Source organism: Typopeltis vanoorti, chromosome 17 (assembly GCF_054136105.1).
Source record: "Typopeltis vanoorti isolate ZY-2024b chromosome 17, IOZ_Tvanoo_1.0, whole genome shotgun sequence".
NCBI classification, from domain to species: domain Eukaryota; kingdom Metazoa; phylum Arthropoda; class Arachnida; order Uropygi; family Thelyphonidae; genus Typopeltis; species Typopeltis vanoorti.
The window spans coordinates 30197531-30221053 of record NC_143565.1 but is presented as its reverse complement, the minus strand read 5'-3'; the positions used below and the strand labels follow the sequence as shown (position 1 = coordinate 30221053).

The window sequence follows — 23523 nt, the reverse complement described above, 5'->3', positions numbered from 1 at the left end:
GAGAGGATAAGGAACCATCCACCACCACGCATAGTGTGCATCCAGACAGAAAGCTGGAAATCCAACTACAGAAGTCTTGAGACAGACCAAACAATGGTAGCTTGCTTGGTAAGCCCTTGTGCCAGACTGGGTCAAATGCCTTGGAGATATCAAGTGTAACTGCTTGAGATTCGCCAAGCTTCTCCATGGAATTTGTCCAGAGATGGGTGACTTGTGAGCAGATCTCCTGTTGATCAGCAGTGACTGAATCCATACTGGCAGTCATTTATTAGGTGAGTACCTTCAAAGTAGTGTAGGAGTTGGAAATTGATGATTTTTTCCATTAATTTAGACAGGACTGAGGTGAACGAGATGGGGTGGTAATTGGACAGCAGTGACTTGTTGCCCTTCTTGGGAATGGGTTGAATATAGGCCAATTTTCAGGCTGTGGAATGATACCAGTGGAGTAAGGCAATATATACAGGTGACATAGGACAGGAGTCAGTTCTGCACAAACCTTCATGACAACTGGAGGAATGCCATCAGGGCCAGGAGACTTTTTTGTGTCTAATTTGGACAGTATTTTACTGATCTCTTCCTGGCAAAAGGATATAGTGGGCATTGTGTTTGGGCATCTTGAATGGTTGGGGGACATTTGGAATAGGCTGGATATGAGACTGCTTCCAGACATTGGGATAAGTAATAGTTATATATACTAGATCATAGAGATAATACAGGGCAGGAGTTAGCTCTGGAGCATGATGTTTGAGAATTGGAAAGATGCAATCAGGACCAGGAGATGTTAGTAAATTTTCTAATGCCTGTTTTTCAAAAGATTAGTATAGGGTGCTCAGATTCTGGTATGGTAAGAGGTGATTTCCTTTGGTCATCAATGCAGGAGTTTGAGGAAAAGAGCAATCTTTGTGTGAAGTAACAGTGATGAAATCAGGATGAGAGAGAGGTGAAAGTGTGGGTGACTAGCCTTTCAAGCTAGTCCAAATTATCCATTGTCTCCTCAGATCTCTGAAGGACAGTGTTCCCTTCTACAAGCATCCAGGTGTATATAGAATACCATGTTCCTGTGGTCTAACATACATAGGCCACACAAGCTGAAGTTTTGAATTGAGAAAAAAAAAACATATTGGCAATGTAGATTACAAAAGAGAACAAAAGACTTCTTTGAAGACTTCTAAATAAGTCTTCAAAGTACTAGTTCATGGAAACTATAGAATGCGTAGCAGGAATTTGTGCATTTAGCTGGATTAGGCTCTACTAGAGTATGTAATAAAAAGGCTAGTAAAAAAAATAAGCATTAGAACAAATGCATCCATTTTAGATGTGGTGTGCAAATGCATAAACGTCAATTAAATTTGTTTCATCCATCAGCTCATAAGTAAGTTATTCTAGAACTCTGGATTTTATTGAAACTTGGTATCTGGATTCCTTACAAAAAATTTGATAATTTCTGTTTCAATCAGGACATTTGCAAGGGACACAAAGAGACAATATGTCAAAATTATATACTTAATAATTACATGGGGTACTTAAAGGTCAAAGCTGTATAAACTGAGAGGAGACCTCCAGATAGTCTTTAAAGTAATGCAGAGAACTGACCAGGGTTCTGATCTAATGTCCAATTCTCACCTTCTTGTGGTGCACCCTGTTAGGCATCTACCTGGATACTGAACGAGAGAGGATGGGCTGGCATTTGGGGATTTAGCCAACCAAATTGTATTCTTATTGGCTTAAATCAAAATATAAAATGATGGTACAACATGACAGAATTTACTGGCTGGGACAGCACCTGGTTAAACAAGGCCCCAGTTGTTTTTGCCAGGGAACCATGGCAAACAGTGAAAAGTCAGCTACTGGAACAAATCCTGAAACACATCCCAACTCAACATCACCAGAGTTCAAGATCGGTACTATTAACATAAGAAGCCTGAATGGCAAAGAAATGGAGCTAGCTGAGGAATTGGATAAGTACCAGATCAACATAATAGGAGTGGCTGAAACAAAAAAGACAAAATCTGGTGAACTTTTCTGAGCAATAAATGATTTAGTTTTCTAAACATAAAACCAACCTCTAATGGTTTTATGCTTTTCCTGTTAGAAAGATGACAATAATATATCATTACTACTATTTAGATTTCATTTGATGAATGATTTAATAACGCCTTGTGCACTTCTGGGACTAAATAAATGTAAAGCTATGTGTCAGGTAATAAGTGTTACAGGTTGTACAACTAATTTTTTTTTGTGATGTTAAGAAACGTTTACAGTAATCTCTGAATTATTCAGTCTTTGGGAAATCAATTTGTTGGTTGGTTAACAGAGGATAAATGAACATACAGTTACATAAAGCTGTTTCAGGAGTCATGATGTTAACCTGAGAGTAGATAAGTTTTGGTGGTGGCCATTATTCATTAGCAATTTAGTAATAATGCTAAATGCTATTTAAAAACCTAGCAAAATATTAGCAGCTAGATAAATAAATTCCAATTTATTTTGTTCCTTTGGTGTTGTGAATTATAAGATTAATGGCTATGTTGATCCATTCAAAGATTGGTTATAACTGAAGATCAAATAAGTGATGATCACTGTAATTACTAAGAAAGAAAACTATTACAAAAAGAGTTGTTACTTCTTCCAAATCTTTGGTCTGCTGCTGCATTCTGTTCTCAAGTCTTAGAAGAAGCTGTTGAAGTCTAATTCTCTCTTCTTCACTTTCATCCAACTGTCTCTGAAGTCTGCTTTCCATTACTGTAAGATTTCATGCGCAGTTAAAATGAGGGGTGAAAAAAGCAATCTATTAATACGTGAATGTTAATTGTTAAAATAGAAAACTATTCTTAAAAAGTTTTTTTATACTGCTGTTAATTTTTTATAAGCCAAAAAAAACTGCATGTGAAATTGTGTAATGGATGCTTTAAATGTTGGTACAATGTTACCCAGAACTAAATATGAAAGATGGTTATTTCCAAGAAAGAAAAGGTTTGGTGATCTTATAACTGAAACATGTATGGAAGACCACTGACTGCTACTGCATGTGATTGACCAGTTTAATGAGACTGAAAGAAACTGAAGTGCATATAAACTTCAGCACATGCACACACACACAGCACTGATGTGCTGTAAGTTTTACAAATCTTTTGAGGTTTGAAAAGAAAAAAAAAAACAGATATAAAACTAGAGAGAAATTTAAAAATGTGGTCATAATTTTTTTTTAATCAGTATTTTCATGTTTATGCCTAAATTAATATTTTCTAAGCATTTCAAATAACATTTCAAGTGGAATCAATAATTCAGTCCTTTATTTCAGTAATTCCAGGGATTCACTGAAGGAAACACACTTACACAATTTACATACCTCTTTCTTCAATTTCAAAGATGATGCACTTTTACTCCTATTGACAAATAGGAGTAAAAGTGCATTTTATTGTGAAATTTTTCTGAGTGAAATTTCATTTCACTCATCACCCAGTAAAAGAAAAATTTAGTCCTCACCTTAAGGGTACACATCAGGAATTGATTATTTTGTCTGTGATGCATCAGTACAGCTTTCCACTGATGAAAGAATTCTGTCTAGTGGCTGAATTCTGCCTATTCATCTTTGTAAAATTTTATGGCTGTTTAACCAACTATAGGCAGACCAAGAATAGATTAAAAAAAAAAGTACCGACTTGTTATTGCTACACTGATCTGTCCATTTTGGGAAGATGTGAAACAACAATTAGGTTTGCAGAAACAACCTTCAGGACTTGTGGTTCAAATATAAAATGGAGACTGATATGAGATTTGAGGTACATGAACTGGAAGTACTCAGAATATTGAAAAATATCAATACAGCAGTGGGAATGGACAGCATGTCACCTTGTGTGCTACAAGAACATCCATTATGTTCAGAGATGATGCATGGGTGGATGGTACATCTGCCTTTCATTTTCCAGATCTTATCCCACACTCGTTGCTCTCGTTACAGAAGATGTATATTGGATCCAAGATTCTTTGTGCCTCTCACAATGGATGTGCCTTGCTCAGGCTAAAAACGTTTGAAAGCAATGAGGCTTGCTGTTGTGGGGAATTTGTGGAAGATACACCATGCTTTCTTCTGAGCTTCCTTGGTTGCTGTGAATCTTCATGCCACCATGGCTTAGGGAAACATGGACACCGACTACATGTTTAGGAATTGCAGTTGCTGCAGAGTGCATAATATACTGTCATGTGGTTCACTGCATCACTGATTGCAGATGATGTCGACTGTCACAGAATCAAATTCTACTGAAGTAGAGAAAGTGATCAGCTTGCTTGATTTTTTCATCATGATATCTGTGATATAGTACATGGTTGCCTGTGAAAAAAGGTGGCTATCACAAGGAAAATGAACACTCAAATAAGTTGTCTTCAGTTTTCCACTTGAAGAGTGGGAAGAGAGACGGTGAGTAGATAGTTAATGGCAGTGAACGTTCAGATAGGCAAGTGGACGGAGGTGTTGCTTCCTGTATTCAAGAGGGAGTGATTGTTGTTGTTGTCAAGCATATGCTCTGCAGTTCTTCCTCAGATGATTGTTCAGGCACTATCAAATGAAGTCTCATGCCTGTTTAAATTCTCCATTAAAAGTAAGGCTGTGGTATCTGTAATATGATGCCATTAAAGTCATCCTGAGAGATATCGGAAGCAGGAGAAAGCTAGATGAAGTGTACAGTTATAAGAGTTCTTATAATTGAATAGCAACTGCCTCTATGTTTAAGGGGGGACTTGCTGGAATGGGGCATGGTTACCCACAAGGATGGTGATGTTTTGGGCATGCCCATACCCTGTCCTGTCCTTACGAATGATAGTTATGCTTGTAATTTTGGATCATTACATCAGACTTCAGATGTTGGTTTATACTTCTGCAAGAGAGCCTTAATGTCGTCAATATTTTGATGGCATTAATACTGATGACATTAAGGCCCTCTCTTGCAGAAGTATAAAGCAATATACTTTTGATGGCATCAAGTGTTTTTTCATTTTTGGAGAATTGATGGCCAGTGTCCATTTCTTCATTAGGAAAGATAACCTTAATGTCAAATTGGTCACCCTCCAGGACAGGGTGACCAGATGCTCCATTTTTAACAGGATTTTTTTGCCCACTGATTCCCCTGTCCCACTGATTCTCTGCTCTCTTACCTACAGCTTGTGAATTCAAATACCACTGTGGTCTAGATTTCTGTAAATGCCCTTTAGGCAGTAGATGATTTTCTTCACCCAATGCAAGACTACTACACTGTTAAACATAGGCCTAAAGTCGCTTAAGTATTACATTTAGTCTCTAAAGCAGGTTTACTAGATTATCTGACCATTAACCTACCTGTGATATTAAAGAGTTGTGGGTGGGACTGTCATAAAAAAGGGAGAGATGTAGTATACAGAATATGACAAAAAAATTAAAAAGTATCAACAGAGGCAGGTGGGGGTGTGGCCTCTAGTTTACTATAAGTTAAAATTTTTTAAAGTATATTAAATGCCACACCTTTCAGCTGTTTGTCTTTCACATTCAGGAGCTCTTGCCTCTCATTCAAATGTCTCTGATTTTTATCATCTAACTTCTGTTGAAGGTCTTTTAATTCACTTGCTCTTGCCTCCAGCTGTTCTGTCAAATCTTGCAAAGATCTGAAGTAAACAAATTAACAAACCTTAAACTAGAAAAAAGAACAAAAGGTTTATCATTGTAGGATTTTTGCCTAAGTATCACAGACATCGTCAGTACAGGATCACAGAATGGCAATTAAAAATAACAGAATTCTAAAAAGTACTATCTGAGTAGCTAATATAAGATAACTAAATAAGGTCAATAATTTCTGAACTTATTTAAATATATATATATATATATATACGCACACAAAATAAAGTTAGGAAAGATTACCAGATTTGAAAAGTACTATCTTCCATAAGGGAGACAGACATAGACATTCGGATCTATTTAAGTTAGGTTAGCTAGATTTAAAGCAGGGTTGCCATCTTTTGAACATCTTTCTATAAAGAAAGATATGAAGTTTCACATGTTTCTTTATAGAAACATGTTCTACAAGGAAATGAATTTTATGAAAGACTCTTGACCTTATTTAGTTATCTTACAATAGCTATTCAGGTATTGCTTTTTAGAATTACTGTTCTGTGATCCTATACTGACAATGCCTATGATACGTAGGCAAAAATTCTACATTAATAAAGTTTTTTTACATGAGACTTGATTCGTTTTTATAATTCTTTTGATTATATCAACTCACAATATTTCATTATAGAAAAAATATCATATGAAACTGGTTTAACAGATTACAATAAAACATTGAAATCAATGCTCTTCCTAACCCAAACACACAGAAAGTAAAGGTAAGATATATCTTAAACTAGTCTACTTTTTCTAAAATTTCAGAATTCACATTTACCAGAATCTGCTCATATGAACATTTATCCACAAAAACGGAGATGACTTGATTTAAAATTTTTTATTAAGCATTAAAAACTTTCTCTATGTTTTGCATGCATGATGTCAGTTATGAAACTCAGTTACTAGATAGAACATCAGTGATATGTTTCAGAAAACTACTAAACAATTTTTCTGCATCAACTTTCACTGTAGTAAATGCATAGGGACCACAACAACAGAAAAGTCTGTTGTTGTAGAAAGGTTGGCATAAGGCATTTCCATTATACTGGAGGTTTAATAAAGTATAACCCAGCCATGCTGAGTGAAAACTTGGCATACGGGTCACAAGCCTGAATAAATGGGGAGGGTTGAGCACAGGGCTAGCAACACAGCCTCTCAGAAAAAAAAAAAATTGCTTTGCAAACTGAAAACTTCCAAAATGTGATACTGGATGAAGAAAATAGAACTGCCACGAACATGAGGCACCTCTGTGAAAGCCCTTCTGGAGGAAGCAGAGATGTGGAAGAAAGTGACAGATATATTATCAAAACACAAACTTAGACTGGGATGTTGAAATGTTAGAACCATGTTTGAAACTAGGAAGACATACCAAGTCTCGAGAGTTTTAAAAAAAAAATGCAAATTAGAAATGATTAGGTGAAACGAGATGGATAGGAACTGGAAAAATCAAATTAAACTCTGGCCACTACTTAATCTACTCTAGGAACCAAAATATGAATGACCACACAAAGGGAGTTGCATTAATGGAGTGGAACCCAACATCGGAAAGAATACAAAATGCTAGATTTAAAGATGGCAAGCAGAATATTACAATAACTGCTATATATGCAAAAATACCAACAAATGATGTGATCCAGGAAGAAAAGGATAATTCTATAACATACTACAGAGAAATATAAGAAACAACAAATAAAAAAGATATGCAACTGGTACAGATATTCAACTTATAATTGGAGATTTTAATGATAAGGTCGGACATGATAATACTAGTAAAGAAACTGTTATGGAAAAGTATGCAGAAGGAGAAATAAATGAAAATGAAGAGTTACTTATAGACTTTTGTATGTTCAACCAGTGATGTCAGAGTTAAAAGTGGACTTTTAACTCTGAGATCACTGCTGGATGTCAGAGTTAAAAGAGGAGCCAAGGCATATTCAGATCACTTTCTCCTAACAGCTACCATAAAAGTAAAAATATTTAAAAATAAACAATGAACAATAGGAAGAGGTTTAGAACTGAAAAACTCAAAAATAAAGAGATTAGAAATCAATTTACAACAACTCTACAGGATATATGGAATAAACTCGGAAAAAAGAGGAGGAGATAACATAGAGGGAAAATGGACAAATATTAAAGACATACTATAATAAGCACATCAGAAAAAATATTGGGATTTTGAACTAATACAGACAAAGAATGGATATCAGAAAACACTAAATTAAAAACAGAAGAAAGAGATAGAATAAAAGAGAAACTGTTACAGACTGGTGAACATGTTGAACAAGAACAAGCAGAAAGATACAGAGCAATTAACAAAAAAAAATAAAAATAAGTGTAAGAAACAAAAGAAAATATACAGAGAATCTAGTGCAAGAGGCAGAAGATGCTGCATATACAAATGATACTAGAAAGTTGTATGATATGACAAGGAAATTAAGTGGAAAAAAAGAAATACATGGATAGTTCCCATATACAATAAAGAAGGAAAACTATTATTAAATGAAAAAGAACAGATAAATAGATGGGTGGAATCTCAGAGAAATTTCAAGAAACAACTGATGGCAACCAGAGCCTAGAATTAAATGAACAAAATGCATCATTGGATATAAATTTGAATGAAATAATAAAAACAGAAATTATAAAAGCAATAACTCAAATCAAAACAAGTAAAGCACCAGGAGCAAATAACATACCAGGCAATATACTAAAAGCAAATCCAAAACTTTCTGCTATAAGTTTTGGATTTGCTATCAATCCCTTACTAAATGAGATATAGCAGAAAGAAGTGGCCTAAGAAGGAATGGAATACTGGATTACTAGTTAAATTACTCAAAAAAGGGAACCTATCTGAATGCAAAAATTGGAGAGATATAACATTGTTGAGTGTTAAAAGTAAAATACTAGCCAGGATAATATTAGAATGAATCAAAAGAGAAAAACAACTAAGAACAGAACAGCCAGGATTTAGAGCCAATAGATCATGCACTGACCTTGCTACTTTGCGAATTATCATAGAACAATCATTGGAATGGCAGGCAAGCTTATATTTAAATTTTATCGATTTTGAACAAGCTTTCGACAGTACAAACAGATCTTCCCTATGGAGACTACTATGGACTTCCAGAAAAAATAATAAGAATAATTTAAAAAAATTTATGAAGATTTTGAAATTAAAGTAATACATGGAAATACCCTCTCAGAACCATTTAAAATAAAGGCAGGAGTAAGGCAAGGTTGTATCCTCTCCCCTAATATGATTTTAGTTATCATAGACTGGGTGATGAGAAAAGTATCCCATGGAAATACAGGATTACAATGGTTACTTCAAAACCAACTCCACAATCTAGATTTTGCAGATAATATCTGCTTACTTTTACCACATATAGAACAAAAAACAACAACACTTGTAGAAACAGCCATAAAAGTTGGTCTTAGGACAAATAAAAATAAAACAATGTTGATGAAAATAAATGCAAAGCAAAATAAACAAATAACAATAGAAGAAACACCGCTTAAAGAAGTAGAACAGTTTATATACCTTGGTTCAATAGTATCAATAAAAGGAGGAATTACAAGATATAAATAGAAGGAAACAGCTGACTTATTCAACTTTCAACCAACCTTAGAAATATTTGGAAAAACAAGAACTTGTCTATAAAAACTAAAATGAGAATATTTAACACAAATGAAAAGGCAATACTAATGTATGAATCAGAAACATGGATGTTAAACAAAAAGATAGTTAACAATGCCCAGGTCTTCATTAACAAGGGTTTAAGAATGATACTGGGAATTTATTGGCCAAAACAAATATCAAACAAAGAACTATGGCAGAGAACAAACCAGAAACCCATATTGCAACAGATATGCGAAAGGAAATGGAAGTGGTTGGGGTGTGTTGAGGAAAGAAGATAAAATAATAGTAAAACAGGCACTAGATTGGAACCCACTGGGTAAAAGAAGACGGAGAAGGCCAAGAGAAACATGGAACAGAACGATACTGAAAGAAATAGCAAATATTAATAAAAACTGGAACCAAATAAAAGCAGAAGCAAAAAACGGAGTCTGGTGGAAAATGGTGGTGGAAGACCTATGTTCCCAGATGGAGTGAAGAGGATTAAGTAAGTAAGCTAATAGTACAGGCAGCCCTCGGTTTACGTTGGTTCAATTTACGGCGATTCACAATAATGCCAGTTGCTTGCACATGCTTTCTTACTGTAGTGTGATTGACTGAGAAACAACGCTAGCAGGCACTCTAGTGTTTGAGTGTTTACCGAGCTACTACGACGTATATGTATCAAATCTAGTTTTATTTAATTTTTTTTTATGTACATATGTATTTAAATTGATAAAGAATGTAATTACATACCATGTCTGATAATAGAAGTGCAGAAAAATTAGCAGAACTTGGTGTTAAGAAGACGCAGAAATCAATCACACTTGAAAAGAAGATGAGGTGATTCGAAGAATGGAAGATGGGCAGACACGTGCTAATGTCTGTAGAAGTATAAAATCACCTCCACCGACTGTTACTACAATTATGAAAAATGCAGATAGAATAAAACAGTCTGTACAACAATCTACTGTAGCACTAAATGAAAAACATGTACATCATAGCAAGGGTAAACTTCATGAAAAAATGGAAAAATGATTATCATTATGGGTGGATGACTTGAATCAGAAAAACATTCCTCTGACGTAGGCTGTTATAACTGAGAAAGCAAAATCAATTTTTGAGGATCTTAAAAAGACAGATGGAGGCGAAGAAACATTTTAGGAAGCAAAGGTTTGTTCGTGAGATTTAAGTCTCGAAGTAAGTGCCACAGTGTCAAATTATGTGGTGAGGTGGCAAGTGCAGATGTTGTGGCAGCAGCTGCTTTTCCTAAAGAATTTCAAGACTGTGTAGAACAAGGAAGTTATCCTCCTGATCTCATTTTTAATGTTTATGAGACTGGGCTCTAGTGTAAAAAAATGCCATCAATCATCAAATTCCCGTGAAGGACGTGCCGCTCCAGGTTTTAAAGCTGCAAAAGATAGACTTACGCTTTTGTTGGGTGCAGATGTCTCCGGAACTTTGAAGCTTAAACCAATATTGGTGTAGCATTCACAGACACCACGTGCCTTCAGGGGGTCTAAAAGCCATGCTGCCAGTCTATTGGAAATGGAACAAGAAAGCTTGGGTTACACAAGATGTTTTTATAGATTCGTACACAAATTATTTTTATCCTACCGTGCTTCGCTTCTGTAAAGAAAATGATTTGCCAGCCAAGGCATTGCTTCTCTTGGATAATGTCCCTGGACATCCTCAAAACCTTGCTGAAGTAAGAGCACCATTGGATGTCAAGGTTGTTTACATTTCCCCAAACACAACATCGCTTTTGCAACCGATGGATCAGGGAATTATATCAATCTTCAAAGCCTATTACCTCTGTATAACATTTATGGAAATGGTAAGAGTCTTGGACACTTCAGGAAAAACTATTAAAGACTATTGGTGGTCATGAAGGTTGTTTTCTTGATCATAAATTAGTAAATAATAATATTTGGTTAACCGATCAAGTGTTGATCAATTTTATTAATTAACTGAACCAACTAGTTTCGTCACACTTATCTGTTGGCTTCTTCAGGGCACTTACATATAGGTTTAAACACTCTCACAATTATGCGTAACTGCAAAACTGACAAGAATAAAAACTGACTAGAATAATTACAAATAAAATAGTATCGAACGTGAGTGAAACACATATCGCGTGTACAAGATCAGCTAGCTGTTGCTGAGGAACTTTCTGTAGTTTGTATTAAAGTTCATTTCTTCCGTTTTTAAGGTTCTGATTAGGGTTTTCCATAATACTCCCAGAGATATGTGGGATCATTCTTGAATAGTAATCCCAAAGATTACCATTCAAGAATGTTCAAAGAAGCAGCCACAGTAATCTTCCTCTAAGTAAGGGAAACAGCTTTTGTCCCACTCGATGACATGGTTAGTTGTGGAGAAATGAGACGATAGGCCAGAAATGTCCTGTCTGTTGTTTTTGACATAGCCAATGTGCTCCTTTTGCCTGATTTCGAGGCTTCTCGAAGTCTGTCCGATGTAATTAGCCACATGAGCATGGAATATTATAGACTCCAGCATATTTGTAGAAAGGATGGTTGTCTTTTGGAGATCTTAGTAGTTTACGAATAGAATCTATAGGTTTAAATGCTACTCTTATTTTGTGTTGTTTGAGGAGATTGGCGAGCTTGTTGGAGATGCCACTTACATACGGAATTGCCGTTTTTATATATTGAATCTCTTGTTCTCTTTGTGGTGGTTCAGAGAAAAGGATTTTATTGACTAATCTTCTTGGATAGCCGTTCAAGTACAGATTGTTGGAAATAAATTTTAACTCCTCTTGAAGGGTCTTGTTGTCCGTTGTGATGCAAATAGCTCTTTTCTTTAACATGTGTATAATGCTGAGTTTATGTGATATGTGGTGAGAGGAGTTAAAATGTAGGTAGCGACCTGTATTGGTCGTTTTTCTGTACACCGATAGATTTATACTGCCATCAGTTTGTTTTTTGATTAAGATGTCTAAAAACGGAAGTTGTTTTTCTCTTTCAAGTTCCAGAGTGAATTTAATAGAATGATGGAAAGTGTTGATCTTTTTGAGAAAATCATATATGTCATCTTTGTTATTGTTCCATATGATCTAAGATTAAAAAGTTGCATAATACTTTCCGCGCCCTATTCCACAAAACAAAACTTCTCATCACTGGATAAAAGAACTATTCGTGATTTAAAAAACAACAAAGACATCATAATACTTAAAGCAGATAAAGGAAACAGTACTGTGATACTGAACTCAAAGGACTATGAGGACAAAGTTAATCATCTACTTTCTGACTTGTCTGTTTACCGTCTTTTAACAAAAGATCCAACATTAAAAAATCACAATGATACCAACGAATTACTACGCAATTTATCTAACTGGCCAACAGACTTGATTAAAAAACTAAAATCGCTGCATCCTTTAACTCCGAGACTCTATGGCGTTCCAAAAGTGCACAAAGAGAGTCTCGGAGTTAAAGGATGCATCGATTTTAGTCACTGCATCTGGCAATATGGCCAGCCCATCTCCACTTAGCCTGTTTAATGTATTTTACAATATTCATGACACCTGTTTGAGATCTTATCCAGATATTTGTCTTCCTGTCTCTTAATGTTATTTTTACTATACTTCTTTCCATGCGATGATGTGTTGTTCTCAGCTTTTTGTTTAGGGCTTCTGTTAAAGTCCATGTTTCTCCTCCATATGTAAGGACAGGAAGTATACACTGGTCGAAAGCTTTCCTTTTTAGACTCATAGGGATGTCACTTCTGAATATGTCTCTCATTTTCCCATAAGTCATCAATTCAAGGTGAATTCTTCGTTCAATCTCTTTTCTTTGGCACTCCTCAAAGGATAACAATTGGCCCAAATATACTTATGAATTAACTTGTTCTATTTCATGGTTTTCAACTTTGACAGTTCTATGGTTAATATATTTATTTATCATTATTTTTGTTTTTTCTCTATTTATTTTTAATCCAATTATCTTAGGACCTTCATATTACTATCGTTTTCTATTGTTTCTTTAATTTTCTTAGTATTATATGATATAAGTTCATGTTTCATCCTTTTACGTATAGTTTTACATATTTCTGCATTTTCTATTTTATTGGTGTCATTCAAATCTGTTTTCATATCTCTTCTTTTCTTCATCAGATCTAAGGTTTCCTGTCTTAGTTTTTCCTCTCTTTGGTGTCTTTTTACACCTCCTATTTCTATAGTGCACAATTCAAGATAGATTTTGTTAATATTTCATTAGCATCATTGATGGTAGCTGTGTTTAACTTTTTGAGTGATTCTCTATAACAGCTTTTATTGTGGTAGAAGTTTTGTAGATTCACTAAATTGGACTTTTTTCTTATGAGCTTATTCCGTTCCCATTTTTTGTTGATCCATACTTTTGCCCTTACTAGTCTGTGGTCACTTCCTGTATTAAATCTATTAAGCACTTCGGTATTATTTATTATATCTCTTCTGTTGGAAAGGATGAAGTCTATTTCATTGTATGTTTGTCCATTTGGGCTTCTCCAAGTCCATTTTCGGTTGATTTTCTTCTTGAAAAAGCTGTTCATAATAAAGAGGTTATTTTCTTCTGTGAATTCAATGTCTTTCTCCTCTTTCATTCCTCTGTCCAAATCCAAATTTACCGATGGAGTTCAGATGGTCATCTCTGCTTCCAATCTTGACATTAAAGTCACCCATTATAATTATGTAGATTCCCATTCTTTAATGTGGATTTTAATGTTTCATAGAAATCTTCTATCTCTTCATCTGGATGGTCCGTAGTTGGGGCATATACTTGTATCATTTTCAGTTGGTCTCTTTTATTTATGAAGAGACTTAGTTCAGCTATTCTTGATGTTATTTTATTAACAAACAAGACATTCTCCTTGATTGTTTTATTTATTAGGAATCCTACACCACCAGTTGAGTTTGTGTCACATTCACAGTGGTAGAGTAGATGTCCATCTTTTAATTGCATGAGAGTTTCTTCTTTCCTTCTTATCTCTGAAAGGCCTACAACATCCCATTTTATAGGGTCCAATTCCTTCATCAGTTCTTCCAATCTATCATCATCCTGTAGAGATCTGCAGTTATATGTTCCTACTGCCCAAGTCCAGGACACATGGGCGATGGACGAGCCAGTATGTAATTTTCCTATTTTATTCATCATTTGCATTGTCTTCATGGGGAGGTATTTGGCCTTATAGCACCACGCTTGCAAGATGGGTTGGTGCCTCACAATAGTGCATAAGATGAAATGATACAGCAAAATAGGAAAGATTCACCCCTAGCCCTCGAATACTCTAATAGCATTGGGGACAAGGAGCAAGAAGAGAAGAAAGAAGCAAGAGGAGGGACCAGTCTACAGATAATAAAACAGATGTATATTACATGAAGTAAGGCATGGTCCAACATCAGGTACCTCAGGTTTGCCATGCCTGTACTCACTTTAGTGAGTACGGGCATGGCAAACCTGAAACATTACACTGAACTCCTTAAAGAAAGAAAAAGAAAATCTAGGCAGTTAACACTCGATACTTTTTTTTTAAAAAAATGCAGGTGATCCGAAACCAGGAACTTCAACATAGAAATATGTAATATCTTTTCGAAATTTCATATTTTTTGTATGTAATTTTGTTTTGTTTTCGTTATTAATAATTTTATTTGAACAAATATATATGTATGTATTATCAAAGCTTTAAATATAATAATGTTACACATACTTCATGTGCATATTTTTTGACTGCGCGGAACATAACTTCATACCTTCCATTAAAATTGGGTTCATTTTATGCCAATTCGGTTTACGCCCGTTTTTTCAGGAACGGAACTGAGGCGTAAACCGAGAGCTACCTGTATTAACATTTCCATTAAAACAGCATTATAATGAAAATTTAATTTTACAGCAGTTTGTTCTAGTAAGCGAATCTCATAGCGCTGTTTACTATAGTGGGAATGTAGTGTCCTTATGTAAGAATTATTGTTTCCTATTTCAATGCTAAGAATAACAAAATAAATTCATAAAAGAAAAACAAGAATCATGTTTACTTTGCATAGACTTGGGTACTGGTAATTGCTTCCACTTCTTGATCTTTTAGTTTTCGTAATCTTGTCAAAGCATCTTCATGCTGTTCTTTCAAGGCAGCCACAGCCTGACTGACCAAAAATATAGAATAGAAATTTGTATAAAATATCCATAACATAACAGAAAAGGATAATAAATTGCTAAAATATTATATTATAGACATCTATATTTTTTATACTGCTATAAAAAAGGTCCAAGTACTGAAAGAATATGAATGTTATTTTAAGTTTGCACATGAAATTAAAATATACAAAAAATGAGAAGCAATAATATAACTGATTTAGTGTGCAATAAGATTGATAAAACATTCCAGTATTCCATCACAGAATCATCTGGAGGGGAAAAAAAAACAGAAAGAAAAGCAGCTGTAACATAGAAATCAAAGTTAAAACTAACATTTATTCCTAACTCTAATCATAATTCTATACTGTCTATACTTTCAGTCTGCTTATGCTAATTTATGAAGGATTTGAGTGTGATCTTGTTTAATGTTTCTTGCATTTATTAAGGAGCAGTTTATTTTGACAAGATATATGAAGAAAACTATGACCACTTAAACAGAATGGGAGATGAAAAAAGAATGAAGACCAAGCCATAGACCAATTTCACTTATAATGTCTTAGGAAATATATAAAAACTGAAAAACTAACTGTCCTGAAGACATTAGAAACAAGAGAAATAATAGGTCAACTTGAAAGAAAAATTTCTGATAAAAAATTAATAAATATATATTAATTATAGTGGGCTATCACAGCATCTTGAGGAGTACATGTCAGATAATGTGATTTTATTATAATAGAAATCTGTTATAACACAGCTTGCTATAATAAAAATTTAGACTATCAATCAAAATAAACTTATGCTTACCAATCAGGTAAACTATGGAAGAAAGAACAATTTCTTATCAAGTATATCAGAACATTAACCAAGTTTCAAAATTGGCTACAATATTACAAAATCAATAGTACAGTAAAAACATGGTTGAGCACCATTTTTTTTTTTTTTTTTTTTACTTGCATATGAGAAATATGACTTCAGCCATCAGTATATCCACAGGTCTAGCTTTCTACCAATTCTCATAATGTTATGCAATGAAATGAGTTGGCTTTTATTATACAAATAACTAGTCATTATAATACTTCATGTAAATACTTGTGTTTGCTTATATAATCAATGTCATAATACCATTATAATAAACTAGCAAATACCATTATAACAAACTACTGAAAAGTCCCAATCAAAGAGCCAAATACACAATACTTTCTAAGGAACACTCTAGAGGAAATTCAACCAGAATATCTAATACCAAACTATTCTTGAGATCTTACAGATTTACAGTGAGAGTCAACTGTACTAGAATAAAATATATATGGATGAAAATAAGAATATAATTTCCTGTCAAGTATAATATAATAATCTATCTTCTTTTGCATTTTCTAAAAAGAACAATCCACAGATCTTCCAATTTAATGTTAACATTAAAATGGAAAATTGTTATCATAGAATCACTATTTTCCAGTATCAAACCATTCACAAAGAAGTAAAAAAAAAAAATTATGTTTTAATGTGACTAGTTTCATGAAAAAACTGTTCCCTTCATCAGGAAATAGCACAGAGGAGTAGCTGGGGGGGGGGGTCCGCCCTGGGCGACACTGAACCTTTTTGAACTTTTGAATTTAATAATTCTAAAATACAGTTTTGAGAACCTCATTTCCAAATATTGTAATACTGATGCGAATTTTCCTCACAATTGCTGTAACTGTTGCTAGTTTAGATTAAGAATTACCTACGTTACTATGAAATAGACTTTGCCAACGTCATCGACGATTTTGCTAACAGAAAAGCAAGAAAAATAACATTTTAGAATGTTGAAATTAAAGTTTTACTTCAAAAATAAATATAGTGTTTTAATTTATTTCCCTATACATCATTTTGACTTTTTGTAGTATTTTTGGTGTGTATTGAGAGGGGTGGCAAAAGCTCTAGCTCCACCACTGAAATAGCATAAGTAAAATACAACTACAAGTAAAGTAATAACAGTTAACATTTATAGTGAAGAATATTTGAAAATTTAAACAATGGAAAGTGTGCATTCGCTGTTATGCTGGCTTCTGTTTCGTGAGTTGGTGTATACTGCTGGTAGGTACAAGTGTGTTGTGATGGATTAAAGAAGACCAGATTTCATGTAAAATCATCCCTTGTCTTTTTGTTACACTTGAGAATAATTCATTATTTCAGCTGATTCTTTGAATGCTCTTGAGTAAAAGTGGTAATCAATGTGGAGCATTTCAGTTTGTTGCCATTCTACTAGATGTTTTGTATCTGTTACATGTACTACCAGCCCTGATTTGTGCTTTCTTTCTTCATTCTCAATGTCCTCGACGTGTTCCAATCAGCACATCTCCTGAGATCTGTCAGGTTGTCTTATGTACTGTAGCCTGCAACTGATCTTGTACACACCTGGTTTTTCTGGGGAGATACACCGAATCTGAATGAAACACATCAAGGATGTTAAGAATGAAAGCACAAATCAGGGCTAGCAGTACATACAACAGATACAAAACATCTAGTAAAATGCAACAAACAAATGCTCCATACTGATTACTACTTTTACTCAAGAGTATTCAAAGAGTCAGCTAAAATGATGAAGTACCCTCTACAATATAACAATAAAACAAGGGATAATTTTACATTATATCTGGTCTTCCTTAATCCATCATGACAAACTTGTATCTATCAGTAGTATACAGCAACCCACAAAACTAGCAGCCAGTGTAACAGTGAATGCACACTTTCATGATTTAAACATTTTCAAATATTCCTCTCTAGAAATGTTAACTGATATTACTTTGCTTGTTATTTTTTTAATTTATTTGCCTTATTCCGATGAAGCGAAACAAAGTTTTTTCACTAGTTGAATTAAAACAATTTCTTTTTGACTTCTTTGTGAGAGGCTTAATACCAGAAAATAGTGATTCTAATATGTCCTTTCTCCACAGAAGCCTACATAATGAAAGCTTTATCATTAGATTTTTAACTATGTATTTGAGGAGATAAGCCAGCATACTCATAGTTGAACTGACTGATAATGGTTTGCAGAATAAGGCTTTTATACCTCAATTGGATATTGCAACAAAATTATAGGCTTTCCTAAACAAGCTGTTTGGCAATACTGAAGTTTTGGAATGGTACTCAGCTAAGTCAGATGAAGGCTGATATTTTCAGTATATAGTTTGTATACACATCAAATCTAATAGTTGAATATCAGGCTGGTGATACACAGTGATTAGTTTGAGATGTAAGAATAATCTTGAAATCAATTTCATTCTTCAAGAAGAAAGTTTCTTCAATATCATCATCACAGTGGTGAATTCTAGATATTCTATGTGCCAATATGACAATGTTATTAATGTATTTATTTCTTTATTCTCTTCTGCGTGATTTATTTTTGATAACTGAACAGCAAACTTTGCAGAGTCTATAAGAGAACAAGTGATTTATAGATTTTAACTGAAACCTTTAAGAGAACATGTATTGTAAACATCATGAATTAAATGATGGTCATTTAAAAAATATATATATAGACTTTATATAGCTCCTATGTATTTCTTCCTTATTACAAGGATATCACCAGGGAGAGAATACACACACAGTAGTACACGAGACAGGCAACATGTATATTATTATTACATGACACCTCCAGGGAGTCCAAAGACTCATTAAGGGAGGCACCTACTCTAAAACTCTCTATCTCCACCTCAATCCACCAACTACAGCAAACTGCAGCTGCCATCATCATCATCATCTACTGCCCACCACTAGAATTTTCAGAGACAATCACGAACATCCATGCCCACAGGAGAATTTGAACCCTCAGCCTATTTTGCTGGAGAGCATATACACTAACCACTTGGCCAACCAGGCAGAAATCACATTACCATATATAAGCAGCCAAAAGGTGTCACACTTTATTACTAAAATACTCTGGATTAGAGATAGATGCTGAAAGTTTTTCCACTTGGTTATACTATAAATTAAAGATGCCAAGAAATTATATTCTTGGTTTAATCCTTTATCCAAGTGTAAGCAAACAAAGTTTGCGCATGAAGTAACTTCACGACTGGGCAACTCATATATAGAAGCTTCCCATATATAGACCCTTTGTATATGTAGAGCATTATACATGTCAGTAAGGATATATACTTTGCATTATGGGATACTATAGCAACTGATGTGAAGTCATTAGCCTCTATATACGAGTTGTCCAGTTGTGAAGTTACTTCACTTGCAAACTTTGTTTGCTTACACTTGGATAAAGGATTAAACCAAGAATATAATTTCTTGGCATCTTCAAGATATTAATTTTAATTTTTTTTTTTTTTTTGCATTGTTTATTTTATCTGGAAACTCTGCTCCAGAGACTAAACATGGAACTTTCTTCAGGCCACATCAGATCTCCAATAAATGGGCAGTAGTCTCAATACTGAGCAATAAAATTCATCTATTATGTTAACTGATTCTTGTCGCTTGATCATAATACTCTAGCGAAATCTGAATCTTTATTAAAGAGCCTACAGGCATTATTCAACCAGTTCCTCTGGTTGAATAATGCCTTTTTAAAATCCATAGGTTCAAAAGTGCTGTTCAGCCATTACATACTTTACTATAGCGAGTTTTTTTTATATGTGATGGTGTGTTATCCTCTTTTTCCAAGGTGAACTTGATTCTGGGGTGTTGGTTGTTAAGTGTGTTAATTTTAATTTATATTCCAGTTTACATTGTGAATTCCTTAAGTAATTCAATAATCGTTATGAACGTTATAAGTGGAAGGCTAGAATAGTCACAAATGTTGTACGGAAAGCAAAGTCTGAGCATGAAAACAAACTGGCTCTGCATGCTAAAGACAATCCAAAAGAATTCTATCGATATGCTGCAAGTAAAAGAAAGAATGAATGTGAAAGAATAACTCTTCTAAATCCAGATGGTATGAGGATTACAGATGCAGAAAAGGTTCAGTTAATGAGGGCACATTTTGTTAAAAGCTATCAACCTTGTGAACGCAACATTGAGCTCACTGTTAACTCTTCACTGAATGAAGAAACGCAGGTGTATGAGGCTGAGGTTTTGGACTAATGGGATATCAGCACAGGTTCTAAAAGAGTGTTCAGCTGAACTGGCTATTTCTTAGAAAAGGCTTTTTAATATGAGTCTCAGAACAGGGAAGATTCCGCAGGAATGGAAGGAATGTATGGTAATTCCATTGCACAAGGGTGGTGCAAAGACCGATGTATCCAACTATCGACCAATTATTATCTCAGGAGTGGTGGTGAAGATTTTGGAAAAATTGGTTAGGGCTTGCATTCATTAATGGTTTAACTGAATCTCTACTTTGCAATGAACAACATGGGTTTACTAAGGGGACGGTCATGTTTTAACAACTTGCTCACATTCTATAACAATGTTACCATTGAACCAGACAAGGGGAATGGATACACCATGATACATTTGGATTTTGCTAAGGCTTTTGACAGAATACAGCATGGTAGACTGTTGCATAAACTGGAGAAAATGGGTTTGGGTTACACAATATTAGCATGGATAAGAAGATGACAGACTGACAGATATCAAAACGTGGTATAAGGGGGATCTTAGTCTGCAAGGTTTAAGGTAACAAGTGGTGTACCACAAGGATCAGTGCTTGGTCCATTGTTATTCAATCTGTACATTAATGATATTGGGAAGGAATTGACAAGCGACATACAGTTATTTGCTGATGATGCAAAGATATATAGGGTAATTAGGAATGTTGCTGATATGCATTCTTTGCAGAATGATTTGAATAGGCTGGAATTGTGGGCATGAGAAAATGGGCGTCAGTTCAATGTGAGTAAATGTAAAGTCATTCACTTTGGCATGATTAGATATCCAATGTCATATTATATTGGTGGGATTAGGCTAGAAGAAACTGATGAGACTAGGGATCTTAGAGTATTAACAGATAGGAATTTGAAGTTTAGGGGCCATGTGGCAAAGATTGCAAATACAACTCAAAAGATAATTGCCATGCTGAAATGAACATTCACATGTAAAGACAAGGATGTCATTTTGCCTCTTTACAAGGCCTTGATAAGACCTCACTTGGACTATTGTGAACAGATCTGGTCTTCTGGTTTCCATTGTGATTCTGATATATTGGAGAGAGTACAAAGGAGTGAAAATGATATCAGGATTGTGGAATACTGATTATGAAGACAGATTGATAATTTGTAGACTGCAGACACTAACAAACAGGAGAAAGAGGGATGATATGATCGAGACATAAACTTCTGAAAGGGTCATACAAGATTTCAATTGATGGAATTTTTCGGTTTATGGAGGGTGGGAAAAGGACGAGAGGGCATCCTGCGAAGCTGAGAATGAAGGCCTCCAAGAAGGGTATGAGGGCTAGATTTTTTTCTCAGAGGGTGGTGCGCGATTGGAATGGATACATTCTGGGGAATCTCAGGGCACATTCTGATATCGCATCATTTAAGTATTGTTTAAATGCTTCCCATGCACTGTCAATGTTCTTTCCATCCAGCAACTGATCCCATTCCACTGAACTCAGTATACCTTTCAGTTGGTCATAATTTCCTGCTTTGTAGTTCAGCATGTAACCTTTTCTGAATGGAACATTGATAAACTTAGTCACTTTCCAAGTGAGTACTGCATGATCACTGTCACCAACCAGAGGCAGAATAGTTACGTCTTTAACTGAAACGCCCTCTGACACTATAATCAAATCTAACACTCTTTGACCTCGAGTTCCTTCTGTCACATGCTGCTTGAGAAAGTTGTCCCGCAACAACTCAATAAATGCATTTTCATTCTTCTCATGAGATTCTACTGCTACCAAATCAATATTTGGATAATTAAAGTCAGCCATTATGATTACTCTTTTCGCGCTCATCTTTTCTATTTGGTGATGCATTTCTTCATCACTAGTAACCGATCCACCAGGTCTGTAACAACACTCCACTATGTAATTGATCTTGTTAGATTTCACCTCACACCAGATGGCTTCAAACTCACTGCCACATGAAATATTGTTGGTAGCAGTACTACAATCATAGGCCTCAACTCTAACTGGATTTAAGTCATCCGATATCATTAGCAGCATGCCCCCTCCTCTCTTATCCTTCCTAAAAATACCCTACCCATGACACTCGATACCAGTCAGTAGGTCTGATTCTGATAGCCAGGTCTCACTAATATCTACAATCTGAGGTTGCAACATATTGACTAAGGCAACAAACTCTATCCCTTTGTTTCTGATACTCCTAGCATTCATGTACAGACATAATAATCTACCTGTTTGTTGTTTTGTATTATCTTGTCTGCAGTCTGCCTGATATAGCTGGACAACTTGCAGATCTCTATTATTCTCTAATGCCTTACACATGTAGACATCTTTGCACACATATGATGGGACCAAACTGGACAAACACAAACCTGAAATTGTTCTCGCCTCGTCAACATTTCCATAACCAAGCCCATTCCACAGTTATATAACATTGTCGCTCTTATACTCACATTCACACCATTCCTCCCTTTATAATTTAGTTTCCCTCACTCTGTATTAGGTCACATACCAGTTATTAGTTTTTCTAGACTCCTGATACCAAACGCATTATTTCCCCCTATCTGTCCAATTCTTTTAATCTCAATAGCTCTTGTTTTCCTTCTCTTTCAATGTCTTCTAACTTTTCCCGGTTACTTGTTATCAACTCCATTTTTTCTATCTCCAAGTGACTGAACAGAATAATAATAATAATGAAGATATTCAAACAGTAGCACTCACAACAGGATTTGAATTCTAACTTTTTCATTTGATAGCAAAAACAATATTAATTCAGCCAAAAAATCTTCCTCCTTTCCCCTTACCTGTGCAATTCTTTTAATCTCAATAGCTCTTGTTTTCTTTCTCTTTCAATGTCTTCTAACTTTTCCCGGTTACTTGTTATCAACTCCATTTTTTCTATCTCCAAGTGACTCAGTCGACTTTCTAGTGACTGCACTTTAAGTTCATAATCTTCCTTTAATCTAAGAAATAAAAAATTAAATAAGATAAGGTAAAATACAGTTTAAATTTTTTTAACTGGAAAAGTATTTTGTAACATATCAATTAATAAGACAGTAACAGATATTAGGGTTACACTTCAAGGAGCAACTTA

At 34.7% G+C, this 23523-nt stretch overlaps 1 protein-coding gene across 3 annotated transcripts in view; it reads right to left on the bottom strand.

Annotated features, from left to right (window-relative positions):
- Positions 1-23523, bottom strand: part of LOC150097258 (uncharacterized) — a 195583-nt gene that overhangs the window by 63921 nt on the left and 108139 nt on the right. For all 3 annotated transcript variants that reach the window (XM_090407101.1, XM_090407100.1, XM_090407102.1), the window contains exons 10-13: positions 23234-23392; positions 15274-15381; positions 5495-5634; positions 2624-2742 (exon numbers count right to left, since the gene is read on the bottom strand). In XM_090407101.1, coding sequence (XP_090263227.1) covers positions 2624-2742; positions 5495-5634; positions 15274-15381; positions 23234-23392 — 526 coding nt within the window. The remainder of the gene's footprint in view (positions 1-2623; positions 2743-5494; positions 5635-15273; positions 15382-23233; positions 23393-23523) is intronic.